This window comes from Staurois parvus, unplaced genomic scaffold (assembly GCF_062004578.1).
Source record: "Staurois parvus isolate SC_StPar_1 unplaced genomic scaffold, SC_StPar_1.0 ptg002208l, whole genome shotgun sequence".
NCBI classification, from domain to species: Eukaryota; Metazoa; Chordata; class Amphibia; order Anura; family Ranidae; genus Staurois; species Staurois parvus.
In genome coordinates this window covers 72,609-92,156 of record NW_028320004.1, presented here as the reverse complement: position 1 = coordinate 92,156, position 19,548 = coordinate 72,609, and the positions used below count along the sequence as shown (strand labels likewise).

The following is a 19,548-nucleotide window of genomic DNA, read 5'->3' as shown; positions in this document are numbered from 1 at the left end:
GTGGTGAACCTCTGAAAAATGGCAAGAAAACCTGGCCTGCAGAGTTAACCCTTACTGCTCTCAGCTCACCCACTCCACAGGTCAACTTCAGGACACAGTGCAACGCACTTACATTGTAAAAAAACAAATTTTGATGGACTTTACAAACAGGAAAAAAATAGAAAAACTTTTAACCTTGTAAACCCTCCTGGAGACACCTGCTTACATGCCACTTGGACCCGGTGCTAACCAGACTGATGCAATGTGGTCTGAAGTTGAAAGCTTACAAATGTCACTTGATGCAAACCCATATACGGTACTTGGGACACATGGTGGAAGCAGGAGGGGTGTCCACAGACACAACCAAGATTCAAGCCATAAGGCATTGATTTTGTAAGTTGCAGCTTGAGGCACATGAGCAGATTTCCTACAATTACAGCAATTGTTCAAGCTGCAGGTCCTGGCTCTTTTGTGGGCCATTACTGAGAGTTTTGCAGAGAATTTGATAGGGGGGCAAGTGGATATCTTCACAGATACCAAACCACTGACCTACTTGGATACAGGAAACTTGGGGGCTTTAGAGCAAAGGTGGATGTCAAGACTGGCTTGTTTTAACTATAGCTTATATTGTGAATGCCTTATCATGCTATCCATTGGCTGCTGAATCCTCTTGAGAGTTGAGGTGGCCACCTTAACATTTAAATAGGGAATCCCACATTATTGGGGCATGCTTCTAGCAAGTATATAGTTAGGGAGAGGAACTCACCTAATAGAGACAGTGCTCACCATAGGAAAAGGTTCTTGACAAGGAGGGACAGTGTTAGGGATACTGCCTGCTGTCAGACCCTTCCTTTATCCTTCTGGTGGTGTATTCAGTGAATAAAGAACGTAGATATCCTCCTCTCCAGCAAAAGCTGTCCTGGTAATGTTGCTTCTACTATATACATGCAGTGGCTGAATGTTAACTTTTCTCTTTATCTGCAAGTCTTGAACTGTATTTGTTTGTCTGTATTAACTGTGTCTATAAAGTTTTTTTCACAAGGACTATGTTGTCTGTGGTCCTCCTCAGCGGGTACCTGCACCAATGCCCCCCTACAACTGGGTGTCACCTAGGGCAATCTTAATGCAAATACAGCCCGCCTCACTCCTAGAGACCAACATCCTTCCATCATGGTATTTTGATAAGCTTCATAATTCTCATAAGCCATCTGATTGGAAAGTCTCTTTCCTCGCACCAAGCAAAACAAAGACTTCCTGTTGCAATGGTAGACTGTGCAAAACGTTGGCTTCCTAGCATTTAATAAAGTCAGAAAGACAGAATCTGAAAGGCTCCTATCCCTCATGACCATTGCTTCAACAGCTATGTTGTTAAAGTGGAACTCAATTTCCACTGTCACAAACTGCAAGCAGACATGCTCTTTATTACAGAAGAGACATTCAATGTCTCTTTTGTAATAAAAGTACACCTACCTGCCTGTTTGCAACCTTTTCTGGCATGAAAATTGAGCTGCACATGCACAGCTCAGATTACACTGCCAGCATGGGATGACTGACTTCTGCACGTGCATAGGAGTGATGGTCAGCCAGCCAATGAAGACAGCCAAAGACCGACACCCAGAAGAAGAGGCTGGCATCACTGAGGTACATGGACCATTAGAGGAAAGGTGAGTTTAGCTCAGCTTTAAAGCCAGTGACCTATAAGAAGGATGGTCCTTCATTAAAATAGTGGGAAACTACTAGGTAACCAGAAATTGTCGAGGCAATAAACACTCTGGCCAGGAGTATGTAATGTATAGCACTTAATACTTTGTTGTGTACAATACAATGTATAGAGTGCAGTGGTCAGCAATATATGTCATAATGTCCCTCATATTGCTGGTCAGCAGGAGAAACAGAAAGTTGGTGGCTGCCAATGGGGGAAAAATGGCCAGCATGGATGGTGAGGGAGAGGAAAAATGTCTGCCATCAATGGTTGGAGGGAGGAAAAAATGCCCATTGTTGGTGGTCAAGGAAAGGAAAAATACCTGTATGGGTGGTCAGCAGTAGGTAAAAAGCCAGTTCCAGTAGTCAATTGGAGGAAAAAATGCCTTTGCATTGGTGTTAATGGGAGGAAAAATATTGTTTTGTCCCCTTACATTGGTGGTACATGTCTGTGCCCCCTTACAATGGTGGTCAGTATCCATGCTTCCTCACATTGGTGGTCAGTGTGCCTCATTTCCTTAACCACTTGTCTACTGGGGCTTTGGGGCTTTTTTTTTTTTCATTTTTAACACACACGTTAAAAATCTATATTTTTTGCTATAACTTACTTTCAACTCCCAAACAAGTATTTAAATAATTGAGGAAATCAAGTAGATACCAAACACATCAAGCCTTAAGTGTGAAATGAATTTGCAAAAGAGAGGAGGGGAGCTGGTGAAAACCTTTGCGAGGGTAAATCTCAGATGTTTTGTGATACTTTTACAGAAAAGCAATAGAAAGAAGAATTGGCGAGTTTTTGGAAAACTTTGCTAGCCTTGGAAGCGTTACCTTGAACTAATCATCCCACACCATGTACTTGGAGGTGATAGTGTACTCATCATCTACTATTTCACTGTACAATCTGCCCTTTATAAGGAAGACAAACCCACCATTGATGACAACCTACCAGATGCAACGGGGACATAATGTTCCTAATGTGTCGGGAGGTGTAATTCATAAGATCATGTAACTTTGGGTCTTTGTAGTCAAAATGTTCACCAAAGATCACCGAACTTATAATATTCCCAACAGCACTGGCCAGGATCAATAGTGGATTGAACGGCTTTCCTATAATAAGAAAAAATAAATCAATACCTTTTACAGATAAAACATTGTTTTTACAATTTCTTTAAAGCTGGAGTTTAATCTGCTTATAATTTGCCTTCCCTTGATCCTCACTTCCCCTCTTCAGTAACATGCTAATCACATTTTTAAGAAAACCATTCTACACATATAAATAAAGAAATAAGTGAGAGCTTTAAAAATGATAGCAGCTAGGCACACAGGATAACCAACAAAAATCCTCACATAAAAATATAAATAAAGTGCAGCGCTAAAATAAAAGGAAAACAAATAAATAGGTAAATGTAGTTTAAAATAGTCCCAACAAAGGTGACTTAGGCTAAAAATGCACACTAACCAGATGTGCACATTAAAAGTGCAGTGTAGAAATCATAAAGCTCATGGAGTGATCATCAGAATGGAAATAGTAGATGTGTTCCCTTGATCAAAGAAGATCCTCGGATGGTACAGAGCTGAACAGGAAAAATTCCACTTGATGACAGTAAAGAACGGACGTTGCTCCACCAAAAGAGAACGACTCCTCCACTGGGCAAAACGGTGTCTGGGAAAAAAATGCTCCCCGCAGGGGGTCAAAAAAAGATGCCCATAGTGAAGTATTGCTTAAACAAATTTATTGAAGGACAAGTGACAGTAGCGAGGGGGATGCATCCAATAAAATCAAATTCAGCAGAAAGGACTAACCGTCCTATCAGATGTAGTGGCCGCCGGAGCTCCACGATGCTCCAACGGCGTGACGTCACGGCGTGCGTAGGCTCCTCCTTACGCGTTACGTGCCAAGCACATCCTCAGAGAAAGAACCAATTCTACACATAGCTTGTTTTAGACCCAGCTGGCTTTCTGTGTGTCTCTCTGCAAAGTAGGGAGATCATGGCTGGTGAGAAGGATTGGTAGGCTACTGTACGTAGCTTCCTAAAAACATCACTGCACCCTGCCCCTGTAATCCTCTCAAGATCAAAACACCAAAATTCATAGGCAGACAGCATTTGCATGTAGACGGCCATAGGTAATACCCACATTCTAATGCACAAAAGCTCACAGTGTGCAGAGAAATCAGAGTAAGCAATTTCAATCCAGGAGAGGAGTCGGTACAACTGTGCAAGACTGAAAGGAAGGCCGGAGTTAAGCTTTACGCCAATGAGACTACAAAAGGGGCAAAAAAAAAGTTGGACCAACTAGCAATAAATTAAATTTCCACTGTGTTGAAGAATTTGTGTCAGAATTCTTAGATAATTAGCTATTGTAGCGTGTCACACTTCTAGAGGGAGGATCAGATGTTGGCAATGCTACTGAATTATTCCTAGCGATGAATGGTCTGGACGAAGTTCGGCTAGCAGAGGTTTTGGTGAACTCATGAAAATATCTACTAAACTCAAACTTGAACTCCACTGAAGTCTATTTTATATATTTTTTTTAATTCAAAACAAACAAAAAAACACAATTTGATGTCAGGTGCCATGTCAGGATTGGCCTGCTCCTAGAAACGTTAAGGAAATTTGTTGAATATGCCAACTTCTACATAAACTTCAGACAACTCGCACAGAGGAGAAAGATGCAGCTTCATCCTTGCGCTTATTTCTCTCTCGATTAATGTCTTCAGTTGAAAGGAATTATGACATTGGGGCTAATCATTCTGTAACTGTTCTCGATGATCATAAAAATTTGGAATGTGTTCTGCCAAGAGATTGTCTTCTAAACAAGTCTGTTCTTTTTCTAGGTTCAATTTTATTATCTCAGCTCAACCTGGGTCAGGGAATGGTAAGGCTGATGCCTTATCAAGGATGGTGTCTTAACTTCTCCAGGAAGACAACTCTGAATGTGCATAGCTGCAGGGGCGGACTGACCATTTGGAAACTCGGGCACTGCCCGAGGGCCCGGGGTCAGTAGGGGGCCCCATGAGATGCCCCTGGTACCTTTTTCATAGGCTTTTTTGAGTTTGGGCATGGACACAGAGGCCCCATGATCCCCTATTGCCCGGGGGCCCCATGAGTTGTCAGTCCACCCCTGCATAGCTGCCTCAAAAGAACTTTCTAGGTGTCACAAGATCCAAGAGATTCTTAAGTCTCCTCAAAAAGAGGTATGAGAATGACCCACTTATCAATCATTCTCCTAAGAACATTAACCTCGAGTACAAGGACTCAAGCACTATGTCTCTATGTACCTGAATGGGTTTGAGTAGAAGCCCTCAGGTTGGTTCATGACTCTAAATTTGCTGGGCAATTTGGGATTTCTAAGAAGGAGGAACTATATTGTTATAATGTTCCTTTTGGTGGCCTGGTTACAAAAAAGATGAAAGAACTATTTGACCTTGTGCCTGACCTGTGCATGGAGTACGGCACCCTGATGTTCTCCTTTGGGGTTACTTCAACCACTCTCTGTCCCATCAAGACCATGATGGTCAATCTTTTTAGACATTGTGGTTGATCTTCCTCCCTCAGATGAGCATTGTCTTGGTAGTCGTTAACCATCTCACTAAGATGACTCAATTTATACCTGTTAAGGGGGTACACTCTGCTGAATAAATTGTGGTGTTGAAGGTTCGAGGAGTCTTTAAATTACAATGAATTCTTTATGACGTGGTGTCTGACAGAGGAGTACGATTTACTTTGAAATTTTGTAAAAACTTTTGCTCAGCTTTAGATATAACAGTCAATCTGTCCTCTGCTTTTCATCCTCGGTTTAATGGTCAAACCTTGAAGCAGTACCTTCAATGTTTTGTCAGTTCTCTTTACAATGACTGGGTGGATTATCTTCCTACTGCAGAGTTTGTTTATAGCAATTCTAAACATAGCCACGTCTCAAAGTCCTTTTTTCTTAAATATCGGGTATCATCCAGTTTTTATTCCTGATATCCCTATCTCCTCTCTAATTCCTGATGTTACCAACAGATTAGCTGCATTACTGGAGATTCAGGTGGAATTGAATGATGCTTTTGTAGTGCTACCCCTATTGGGGCCGTTGGATTTCATAGGTTCTTTCCCAAACGGTGCAAAAGGAGTCAGACACACAGCAACAACACTCCATTAACTTTGGGTCAGTAATCAGTCTAGGGGTTGTAATTTTTTTTTTACGTTTTTTTGCTAGTAAAAATTTGGTAGGGGATTTGGGGTGATGTGGGATACTCCAAAACTGAACTACATTGCTAGCAGAAGATACTTCTTACTAAGTAGCAGAAGCACTAATGAACCAAGAAGAAGCATTAGCACAGGTAAAGAGACTTTACTCACAGGATCCTGGCACACAATCAATCTATAGGTGTATCCTCCAGTAAAGTAGCTCAGCGTCCAATCCACAGGCTCCAGGGGCAAACAGCCCCCCACCTCTAAGCTCAGAGATCCATCCCCACAGGGAAAAAAAAGACTCCTCAGGGCTCCAGACTACTTATCAGCAAATTAAATATGAGAGCTCTATAGCCACCCACCTCCCTCTAGAACATTAGGCCCAGTCTTCAATGAAAATTGCTTTTGGAACAAGAACAGAGTATCCCACAATAACAAAGGATAGGGAAAGGAAAATAACAGTGTAACAAATGTGAATGTGGCATTCTACATAGTAAACATTTCTTAGACAAATGCTTAATTTGAATGCAAACTTTGTATAGCATAATGGGAAACTCACACCAGGTAATATCAAGATTGAATAAGGTGTCTGAATTCTTACAGCATATATTCACACAGATAAACTGCCTAACTAGGTAGAGCTCTACTGCTAACTAAATATAAATGGTTAGTGCATCAGAAATTCAACAAGTTATAATCCTATACTCACAGTTGATCCAGAGGAAGGCAAAAAAAACCCCAGCAAAGCATGAACTAATTTGCTCCTGCTGGGAAAAAAATTCCTTCCTGATCCCCCGAGAGGCAATCGGATATTCCCTGGATCAACTTTACCTATAAATGTTATATCCAGTTATATTCTGTGTATCCAAGAAAGAATCCAGGACTTTCCTACAGCAATCCACTGAGCTGGCCACAACCAACTCTTGAGGGAGTCTATTCCACATTTTCACCGTTCTCACTGTGAAGAAACCTTTCTGTGTTTGGAGATTAAATCTCTTTTCCTCCAGACGTAAAGAGCGCCCCCTTGTCCTCTGTGATGAACTCAGGGGGAATAACTCTACACTGAGTTCACTATATGAACCACTATAATATGATGTATTATACATGAAGATCATATCCCCCCTTATGTATTATACATGAAGATCATATCCCCCCTTATGTATTATACATGGAGATCATATCCCCCCTTATGTATTATACATGGTGATCATATCCCCCCCTTATGTATTATACATGGAGATCATATCCCCCCTTATGTATTATACATGGAGATCATATCCCCCCTTATGTATTATACATGGAGATCATATCCCCCTTATGTATTATACATGGAGATCATATCCCCCCCTTATGTATTATACATGGAGATCATATCCCCCCTTATGTATTATACATGGAGATCATATCCCCCTTATGTATTATACATGGAGATCATATCCCCCCTTATGTATTATACATGGAGATCATATCCCCCTTATGTATTATACATGCAGATCATATCCCCCCTTATGTATTATACATGGTGATCATATCCCCCCTTATGTATTATACATGGAGATCATATCCCCCCTTATGTATTATACATGGTGATCATATCCCCCGTTATGTATTATACATGGAGATCATATCCCCCCTTATGTATTATACATGGAGATCATATCTCCCCTTATGTATTATACATGGAGATCATATCCCCCATTATGTATTATACATGGAGATCATACCCCCCCCCCTTATGTATTATACATGGAGATTATATCACCCTTATGTATTATACATGGAGATCATATCCCTTCTTATGTATTATACATGGAGATCATATCCCCCTTATGTATTATACATGGTGATCATATCCCCCCTTATGTATTATACATGGGGATCATATCCCCCCTTATGTATTATACATGGTGATCATATCCCCCCTTATGTATTATACATGGAGATCATATCCCCCCCTTATGAATTATACATGGAGATCATATCCCTTCTTATGTATTATACATGGAGATCATATCCCCCTTATGTATTATACATGGTGATCATATCCCCCCTTATGTATTATACATGGAGATCATATCCCCCCTTATGTATTATACATGGTGATCATATCCCCCCTTATGTATTATACATGGAGATCATATCCCCCCCTTATTAATTATACATGGAGATCATATCCCCCTTATGTATTATACATGGAGATCATATCCCCCCTTATGTATTATACATGGAGATCATATCCCCCTTGTGTATTAAACATGGTGATCATATCCCACCTTATGTATTATACATGGAGATCATATCCCCCCTTATGTATTATACATGGAGATCATATCCCCCCCTTATGTATTATACATGGAGATCATATCCCCCCTTATGTATTATACATGGAGATCATATCCCCCCTTATGTATTATACATGGTGATTATATCCCCCCTTATGTATTATACATGGAGATCATATCCCCCCTTATGTATTATACATGGTGATCATATCCCCCCTTATGTATTATACATGGTGATCATATCCCCCCTTATGTATTATACATGAAGGTCATATCCCCCCCCTTATGTATTATACATGGAGATTATATCCCCCTTATGTATTATACATGGAGATCATATCCCCCCTTATGTATTATACATGGAGATTATATCCCCCTTATGTATTATACATGGAGATCATATCCCCCCTTATGTAATATACAAGGAGATTATATCCCCCTTATATATTATACATGGTGATCATATCCCCCCCTTATGTGTTATACATGGAGATCATATCTCCCCTTATGTATTATACATGGAGATCATACCCCCCCCTTATGTATTATACATGGAGATCATATCCCCCTTATGTATTATACATGGTGATCATATCCCCCTTATGTATTATATATGGTGATCATATCCCCCCTTATGTATTATACATGGAGATTATATCCCCCTTATGTATTATACATGGAGATCATATCCCCCCTTATGTAATATACAAGGAGATTATATCCCCCTTATGTATTATATACGGTGATCATATCCCCCTCTTATGTATTATATATGGAGATCATATCCCCCTTATGTATTATACATGGAGATCATATCCCCCCTTATGTATTATATATGGAGATCATATCCCCCTTATGTATTATACATGGAGATCATATCCCCCCTTATGTATTATACATGGTGATCATATCCCCCTTATGTATTATACATGGAGATCATATCCCCCCTTATGTATTATACATGGAGATCATATCCCCCTTATGTATTATATACTGTGATCATATCCCCCTTATGTATTATATATGGTGATCATATCCCCCCTTATGTATTATACATGGTAATCATATCCCCCTTATGTATTATACATGGAGATCATATCCCCCCTTATGTATTATACATGGTGATCATATCCCCCTTATGTATTATACATGGAGATCATATCCCTCCTTATGTATTATACATGGAGATCATATCCCCCCTTATGTATTATACATGGTAATCATATCCCCCTTATGTATTATACATGGAGATCATATCCCCCCTTATGTATTATACATGGTGATCATATCCCCCTTATGTATTATACATGGAGATCATATCCCCCCTTATGTATTATACATGGAGATCATATCCCCCCTTATGTATTATACATGGTGATCATATCCCCCCTTATGTATTATACGTGGAGATCATATCCCCCCTTATGTATTATACATGGAGATCATATCCTCCCTTATGTATTATACATGGAGATCATATCCCCCCTTATGTATTATACATGGTGATCATATCCCCCCTTATGTATCATACATGGTGATCATATCCCCCCTTATGTATTATACATGGTGATCATATCCCCCCTTATGTATCATACATGGAGATCATATCCCCCCTTATGTATTATACATGGAGATCACATCCCCCCTTATGTATTATACATGGAGATCATATCCCCCTTATGTATTATACATGGAGATCACATCCCCCCTTATGTATTATACATGGAGATCCTATCCCCCTTATGTATTATACATGGAGATCATATCCCCCTTATGTATTATACATGGAGATCACATCCCCCCTTATGTATTATACATGGAGATCCTATCCCCCTTATGTATTATACATGGTGATCATATCCCCCCTTATGTATTATACATGGAGATCATATCCCCCCTTATGTATTATACATGGAGATCATATCCCCCTTATGTATTATACATGGAGATCATATCCCCCCTTATGTATTATACATGGAGATCATATCCCCCCTTATGTATTATACATGGAGATCATATCCCCCCCCCTTATGTATTATACATGGTGATCATATCCCCCCCTTATGTATTATACATGGAGATCATATCCCCCATTAATCTCCTCTTCTCAGTAGAGAATAAATTCAGTTCCTCTAATCTTCCCTCATAGCTGAGCTCCTCCATGCCTCGTATCAGTTTGGTTGCCCTCCTCTGTACGTTCATACAAGACAATACAAGGTTGGATCATTATCTTCCAGTCGGATTAATAATATAACATAATCTATAAACCTAATATATAGTGTTTAAAGTCCACGATTTTCACTCTTTGATTGTATTGCCACCTAGTGGCTAAATACTAAGTTACCCCATTTGGCCTAAAATCAAGACAGGACCTATTTTTAAAATAATCAGAATATGTGCAACAAATCTTGTCAGGTCGTCCACTTCCAGAGCCCTGGAACAAAGCAGAAAGACACATCCTGACTATCCTAGATCCTACCTAATGCAATACAAACACACATCCTGCTCATCAGTACTGATCCTCAAGCAAGGAAAGCCCCCAATGAAAGGCATAATGACAAAAAAACTGAAAAATGAACTGCAACCATTCGGTTGTTTTTTGTTTTTTTTTAAATTTCTCTGTGTTTTTTCTGATGACTCCCACAACTCAGGTATAATGGCAGAGGATCCCTTCTGCAGGCTTCAGTGAAGTTAGGGAAGAAATTGAAAATGTGTGTGTTGCCTCCTTTACTCAGACAACGGTTCAGTTCTCAGTTTCCCTAGAGAACCAGTGAACTATCAAAATGGCCTGAAGCATACACAGCAGATAAGAAAAATTTAACATAGCAGCTTATCTGTAAAAGTTTGGGTCAGGAACCTGCTCTATTCATCCATTAGGTCCCCACATGTAGCTGACCACTCTTGATCCCTGTGCCCAGCCTTCTTTATAAATGAAGTTGCCCAAACTCCAGCTGGCCTTGATGTCCAGGAACCTTCTCCAAAATGCAGGGAAGTCTCGGGAAATTTCTGCAGGGCCGCGGGACACTTAAATACTCCCAAATCTCCTCCCTGCACCACCCCATTCTCTTCTTCACTCTTTCCTCCATGATAGCCCTGTACACATAGGGGTAGTCTAGCCCATACTCTAGCAGTACCTTCTTTTGAACTATTCTCTGGAATCTAGAGAATTAATTTCCTTTCCAGGTAACATGCATGTGTCAGGAACTGTCCTAATCAACTCTTTATGCGCCTCATTCTGTGCCAACATTTGCGTGAAAGTGTGTGGAGGGGAAAGATTCAGGCTACGCTCACTGTAGGTCTTGTTGAGGTGTAGTCTCTCAGCACTGGCTAGGATCTGGGGGGTATTGTCAGGAATGGATTCACCACTGGTGGTGGGATTCACCTGCCGTGTGGGCTGCAGTACCAGGGCTGGCCAGCGAGTGCTCTCAGCAACCAGAAGCTCACTCCTGCAGTCAGCCATCAGCTGAAGCTGATTGCAGGAGGTGTATTTAAGCAGGACCAGGCCTGTGATCAGGGCCTTGGTGTATTGTTTCCCATGAGCCCCTGTACCTGGTATCCTGTGTTCCTGTTCTGCTGACTATCTGATTTGTTGCCGACCCTGCCTGATCCTGACCTCTGCTGACTTCTCCTGCTTGATCCCTGGCTTGCCTGACCATCCTTCTGCCTGATCCTTTGTACCGCGCTGCCCGTGAGTTACTGAACTCGGCTTGTGACCCTGACTATTCTTTGCTTGCTCCTCCAGTATCTCGATGCCCGCACGTTGCTGACCTGGCCTGCCTGACGCTACCCAGACGATCCATCCATCCCACGCGGATCTGTCCCTGTTACCAGGTCTGCCAGCCTCTTCACGTCAGGCTTTCCCACGGTACATACCCTCGGCGGACCCCTCTACCACAGTTGGGTGCACTCAGGGGCCGCGACCTGGTCTCAGTCCTGCGCCAAGTCCATCCCCACCATCAGGGGCTCTGGTGAAAAGGCAGACTGGGGCTTAGACTCCGCGCCCTGGGGAATCCCGTTCTGTGGGTACTAGAGAGCCCGCCGGGCGGTGCCTGACAGTACCTAACGGCCTGCCTGACCATTCCACCTCTCCAGCCCTGACTACACCTGTGTTCCTGAAGCCTGCTACTTCCCTGTGTCAGTCCACACATTTCTGGTCATACCTGGATCCCTAACAGGTATGCTCTTGGTGGCCCAGTTCCTAAGGACTTCTTTACGGACACCATCTAGCTCCCCTTTCCTCCTGATGATCCCTCCAGGAGCAGTCTGAGAGAGATGACTCACCCTCACTCCACTGGTGCTACTCAACGTCCTCATTTGTGCTGCCAGCCCCAAACTTGGATGACTCTGGATTGGTATACTCATCATTTACCTGCCCGCAGCACCTTTGACTCAGCAGCCATGGGTTTGGTGGCAAAGGCTCCTCTGATTCAGCAGTGGGTGTACAGGAGACTCTTGTTCTCCTGTGGCTGTAGGCACCAGTTTGCTGGCACAAAACTTGGAGATGGAATCCAGCTCTTGATGATGCTCCACTTGGCCCTGCTGCACGTATACCCCACCATCTTCAGTCCCCAAGTGACTGTGGTGGGTGTAGCAACAGAAGCGGATGACGAGAAGGTGGGTTTGCCTGTCTCTAGGGATGGCTGAGCTCTGGCATTTATGAATATAGTCCCGATTCCCAGTTTACTCATGGTGTAGCTGGTGGCACATTGTGAGGCAGAAGCTCCAGCAGTGGCTTGCCAAAATGGTCACTTTGACTTCAGGCTTTCATCATCGCTATCAGCTTCTGGCAGTTGCCACAGACTAAACAGACGGACTGTGCCAAGGGCAAAGCATCCCGGGTGAACCAACCTTACAGCAGTGTCAGTCACTAGTTCCTGCACCTCAGCTAGTCAGTCTAGGCATCCCAGTACAGCATCTCTGGTTGTCAGTGTCCCATTGTATCCGAAGCAATGGATGTGTGACATTTTGGTGCACCCTCTGCCACATGTAGGGTGCACTCAGCCTTCAAATACATGTACTAGCTCCGCCTATCTTCCTCTAGCCACTTTTGATCCTCTTTTAAGTTGCAGCTGGCAACAGCTGCTCGCGCTCGCAAATCAAAGACTGAGCCCCCAAATGTAGAGCAGCCCCTGTAGGGGGCCACCATTTTTTTTCCCAAACAATGCAGAGGCAGCCAGGCACAAAGCAACAACAATCCATTTACTCTGGCTCAGTAATCATTGTTGGGGTTGTCTAGGGATGGTCTTTTTTTTAACCACTTGACCTCCAGAGGATTTCTGACCAGGCCTCTTTTTGCTACTCGGCGCTGCACTAATTCAACTGATAATTGCGCGGTCATGCAATGCTGCACCCAAACGAAATTTACGTCCTTTTTTTCACACAAATAGAGCTTTCTTTCGGTGGTATTTGATCACCTGTGCGCTTTTTATTTTTCACGCTATAAACAAAAAAAGGCCAAAAATTTTGAAGAAAAACAATATTTTTTATTTTCAGCTATAAAAAATATATAGTAAACTCAAAGTTGGTTATAAATTTAGGCCAAAATGTATTCTGCTCCATGTTTTTGGTAAAAAAAATCCCAATAAGTGTATATTGATTGCTTTGTGTAGAAGTTATAGCGTCTACAAACTATGGTATAGATACTGCAATTTACGCCATTTTTCTGCTATACAGCGCTGCGCTAGTTTAACGGACAATTGCGCGGTCATGCAATACGGTACATAAATGAAATTTACATCCTTTTTTTCCCACAAATTGAGCTTTCTTTTGGTGGTATTTGATCGCCTGTGCGGTTTTTATTTTTTGCGCTATAAAAAAAAAGGCTGACAATTTTGAGGAAAAAAAAACAATATTTTGGACTTTTTGCTATAAAACATGTCCAGAAAAAAAAAATGCAAAAATCAAATTTAGTCATAAATTTCTGCCAAAATGCATTCTGCGACATGTCTTTGCTAAAAAAAAAAACCAATACGTGTAAATTAATTGGTTTACGTGAAAGTTATAGCGTTTACAAATGGCGGGAAAGATACTGGGATTTTTAGGGTTTTTTTATACTGATAATGGCGGCGATCAGCGAATTATGGCAGCGACCAGCGACTTATGGCGGGACTGCGGGACTGCGGCGGACATTTTGACATTGGGGGGTACTGACTTGGGGTCACTGACATCCCCAAAAACACTAATACAGTGATCAGTGCAAAAAAAAAAAAAACTGACACTGTACTAATGGCACTGGGGAGGAAGGGGTTAACTTTATTTTGCAGGGAAGGGTTATAGGAGTGAGGGGAGTGTTTTACTAGGGGGCGGGGGTGTGTACTGGGCGGGACAAGGCTGATCGAGAAAGAAAAACTGTTCTTTCTCGATCAGCGTGTCCTCGAGCTGTCAGGGAAGTGACAGACAGCACAGCTACTACAGCTGTGCTCTCTATCACTGTTTGCCGCCGATCGCCGGGACATAGCCGCTAAGGAGTGACATCTGCGGCAGAGAACCACGGGACGCCCCCTATTTGTTTACAAAACACACGTCTTAAAACGTGGTTTTGTCTGTGAGTGCCGCCCTGCCACCGTATATGTACAGTGGCTGGGCGGCATGCGGTTAAGATCTGCTTGTAGAAACTTGGGAGGGAATTTGGGGTCATGCAGTTTACATGGAATTATTTTGCTAGCAGTAGTAGCACTAATGTAGGCAGACTGGAACAGTCCATGATTCACGACTGTGGACCATGAAGCAGTGTGAGAACAGGTAAAGGCAGACTGGAACAGTCCACAGTTCACGGCTGGGGACCATGAATAGGCTTTAGCACAGGTAAGGAGACTCTACTCACAGGATCCTTGCACACAATCAGTTCATAGGTGCAGCCTCCAGTAAAGTAGTTCAGCACCTAGTCCACAGAGGCGAACAGCCTTCCTCCTCTCAGCTCACAGATCCATCCCCCACAGAGGATAAAAAAGACAATCTCTTCAGGAGTTGTCGGGCAAAACCCAGCTTAGGACGGGTGAAGGTTTTGCACCCCCATACCTGACCTCTGGAGACTGCTCTCCTTGCGTGTGGCCTGAGGGGACCTGCCTTTTTGAGCCAGGAGAGTTCATCATTGCCCAGTGCATACTGGTTAATTTTGTAAGTGAATACTATCATTTTATACATTATGCTGCTTTGCAATCTTCTATGTCTATCCATATTGTCTAAGTATATTTATCCTCCCTAGATATATCGCTAGCCCCTGAGGAAGCGACTGTTGTCGCAAAACATGTCGGGCGCTGCCTGCACAGCTTGAATATCCCCTACCTCTTTGAAGGAATACTTTGTTGGTACTATCCATACTGCTACCATCTTTCACAATCATTTTATGTGGTCGGTGGGTTACAGGATATTGGTTGTGGGCTAATTGTGCAATGATATTGTACAAGATACATTTTAGAGATGATGTTAATAAAGTAACATTGATTTTATCTTTTCGTGTATTGAGTTTTTGTGCCTAGAAAGTCCATTTCCATAGTTTTCCTTTCAATAATCTATATAGGGACGTGGCACATTGTTACCAACCGGGTTTTGACCTCCTACCACCCAAGGGTCACCTCAACTTTCCAATATACAGATCACTTTTAATCTAAACTCCCTGACAGTATGATTCACGCATCCCTACTCATACTGTTTCATGAAAATCCTTTTTTTTGGAAACTTTTCCCACCACCTCCGCTTGTTGAGGAACAGTGTGAAGAAGAATTTGTGGTTGAAAGAATTCTTGATTCCAGAATTTTTAGGAACAAATTACAATATCCGGTTCAATGGGAAGGATATAGACTAGAGAAACTTTCTTGGGAACCTGAGCATCATGTTCATGCTCCCAGATTAACAAGAGTTTCACCGTGAGATTTCCTCGCAAACCTGGTCCTAAGATGTCCTGGGGCTCTCCTGGAAGGAAATGTATAGGGAGGATTGTACCTCAATTTTGAAAGAAAGAGTCATATATTCTTTAAATACTAAATACTTAAAATGTAAGCACTTAAAGAACATATGACTCTTTTATGTCAATGAATGGTTGTATGTATTTTACTGTGTGGTCTCTTACTGTGCCCAAAGAATCCAACATTTGTGCCATACCCATTGGTCCGGCTTTTATTGTTCCTCTGTATTTCATAGGAATTGGCACCAGGAAGCTTTTTTGGTTATTTTTTAAGTAATCAATACAAATATTTTCTCCAACCTTCCGTCTCAGATGCTGCCCGGGTGAGATGAGTCGCCTCCTCGAGCACACAGGATTCCATGGTCTTCTTCCCCATCCCAAAGTTCCTCAGAGAGGAGATGGTGAATCGGCGCAGAGGACGCCATCGGGGGCCAGCAATACCTGCAGTGAACAACCATCAGCGATGGGTTACAGACCACAACAGTGACCATAATGGTGTTTAACCACATTCTACATTGGACTATTCTTTACCAAGCAGAGGAAATCAGTGAATGGTGTTCAATGTCTGTTTTCTAAGCAAACCTTGGACAAAAAATGTAACAAAAATGAAAAATTCTATTTTTTCCAGTTTGTTCAGTGTTAGTTTTACAACTATTACTGAAGATAAAAGTACACACGATGGTTTGTCCCATTTTAATAATGCTAAAATAAATTTCTATTATAAAGCAAGGCAATGCTGTTTGCAAATGTAATAAAGGCTTTCCTTTCCAATTTTTCACAATTTTGTAAAATTAATCACTAAAAAAAGCTTAAAGAAAATAATGTTTACTAAAGGGTTAATTAGGACTGTTTATTTATTTTTTCAAAGTTGCTTCAAACTTGCCGTTCAGAGGATTCCCCCCCTTCTTGACCAGGGCATTTTTTGCAATACAGCGCTGCGTTACTTTAACTGTCAATTGCGCGGTCATGCAACGCTGTACATAAGTGAAATTTATGTAATTTATTTTCCCCAAAAATAGAGCTTTCTTTTGGTGGTATCTGATCACCTGCAGTTTTTATTTATTTTATTTTATTATATTATTTATTTTATTTTATTTATTATAAACAAAAAAAGACCAACAATTTTGAAAACAAAAATACAATATTTTTTACTTTTTGCTATAAAACATGTCCTGTAAAAAAAAATTTAAAAAATCACATTTTTCATACATTTAGGCCAAAATGCATTCTGCTCCATGTCTTTGCTAGAAAAAAAATCCCAATACGTGTAAATTAATTGGTTTTTGTTAAAGTGTATTTTTTTAATACTAGTAATGGCGGTGATCAGGGACTTACAGCAGGACTGCGTGACTGCGGCTGGCACTCTGACACTGGGTGGGAACTGACTAACTGTCACTGACATCCCCATTAACACAGTGACCAGTGCTAAAAAAAAAAAGCACTGACACTGTACTAATGACACTGGGCAGGAAGAGATTAACATCTGGGGCCATCAAAGGGTTAACTGTGTGCTGTTTTGCTATGTGTGCTGTGTGTGTTTTACTAGGGAAACATGCTGCTGTGTATTTCTTTGTGCAGGGAAACATGCTGCTGTGTATTTCTTTGTGCAGGGAAACATGCTGCTGTGTGTTTCTCTGTGCAGGGAAATACACAGCAGCATGTTATTGCTGGCAGGAGAGAGACCTGTGTTGTTTACACACAGGTCTCTCCACTGTCACTGTTTCTTGACGATTACTGGGTCATACCAGACCCTAACTGGCTAGGACTCGGTGATTGACATCTGTAGCCGCCAATGGCGGCACGGGTAGACCAGCACGCACCCCCTACTTGGAAATGCAAATCATGTATTTATATGTTATTTTTTCGCAGCCCTGCCGTCCTGTAGCAGTACTTCTGCTATAGGGTAGAGGGGACGCGGTTGATGAAGTCCTTGCAGATTTAGGACCAGTTATTTTACCTGCTATAAATGAACCAGGCATTACAATGTAGCAACGGTGATACTACAATGTAACTCTCATTGACACTGTAGACTAGTGATGAACCGAACACACCAAGGGGACACCCACACAAGAAAAAAGCAGCATAGGGTCTCCCCCCCCCCCCCCTAATTCATACCAGGCCCTTCAGGTCTGGTATAAATTTCAATGGGGACCCCACGCAATAAAAAATAATCTGCAAAGTATCCCCTCCAATTTCCATGCCACTCTACTCCAACTATGCAGCCTGGTAGGCCAGGAAAGGGGGGAAGATGAGTGCGCACCCCAATCCTGAACCATACCGGTCCACATGTGAATGTTTACTCCCCCTTATGGCCTGCCAGGCTGCATGTTCAAATAAAGGTTTGGTATGGATTTTGATTAGATGGAAGAATTGGAGCAAAAGGTATAATGAAGGCGGGAAAAAGGAGGCAGCATGTCACTGAATCTACACCCTTCTATGAGTGGGAGAAGGCATACATAGACAGAGTCTCACCCCAAATTAAGGGATCGATGGTGGGAGTTGTACCTCAGTAGATCCAAGGGCTAGGAATGGGCCATGGGATTTTAGGGAGAGAGTGGAGTTGGGGGGGGGAGGGGGTGGAAGACTGGGGGGTATGGGATGGGGAGTAGAGAAGAATGGTCTACTTTGGAGTCCTCTGGTGTTACAATCCTATTATATTGAGTTCTCCCGATATGATGTGAGAAAGGAGGAAAAACTATGGGATGGCAGATAGGAATGTAGTTAACTTTACAACATACAATGTAAAAGGATTAAATACTCTGGCAAAAAGATATCAGATCGTAAAGGAAATGTATCAACACTCAATTGATGTTATCTTTTTACAAGGGACACATCTATCTCAAGATTCAAGAATTATGTTAAAATAAAGGAACTATTCGGTTTGGTATTATGCTGATTCCCCAATACAACGAGCTAAAGGAGTAGCTATAGGAATGGCAAAAAAATGCAAGATTTACTATAAAAAAAAACAGGTTGGAGGACCCAGAAGGTCAGTTTTTGTTCTTAACAGGGTAACTGTACGGAATGGAATGTACACTTGCAAATATATATTGCCCAAATAAGAACCCAATGGCTTACTTAGAAGATACCTTAAGGGAGTTGATGGATTTTAAGAAAGGGAAACTGATTGTAGCAGGAGATTTTAATCACCGTATGGACCCCCAGCTCGATTCATCATCGCGTGTACAGAGGGATAGAGGTAAATGTCTAAGATCTATTAAAAGGAAATCGTATCAATGTCAACTAGTGGATGTGTGGAGGATTAAACATCCAGGAGTAAGAGACTATACGTTTTATTCTTCTGTACACGCAACATATTCTAGACTGGACTATATAATGATAGAACATAGACTGCTGGAGTCACTGATCAAAGCCAATATTGAAGTTACATCACTATCAGACCATGCACCTTTCACGATGAGGTTGAAAGTGAGTGGGGTGCAGAATAAAACATATGCTTGGAAATTAAATGAGACACATACAGGATCAGGAGACAGAAATGAGA

At 41.8% G+C, this 19,548-nt stretch overlaps 1 protein-coding gene across 1 annotated transcript in view; it reads right to left on the bottom strand.

The window, feature by feature from the left end:
• The window catches only part of LOC149431554 (cytochrome P450 2C29-like), a 64,966-nt gene that overhangs the window by 30,306 nt on the left and 15,112 nt on the right, over positions 1-19,548 (bottom strand). The window contains exons 3-4 of the mRNA XM_089665474.1: positions 16,344-16,484; positions 2,627-2,787 (exon numbers count right to left, since the gene is read on the bottom strand). Of these exons, the coding sequence (XP_089521600.1) occupies positions 2,627-2,787; positions 16,344-16,484 (302 nt within the window). The remainder of the gene's footprint in view (positions 1-2,626; positions 2,788-16,343; positions 16,485-19,548) is intronic.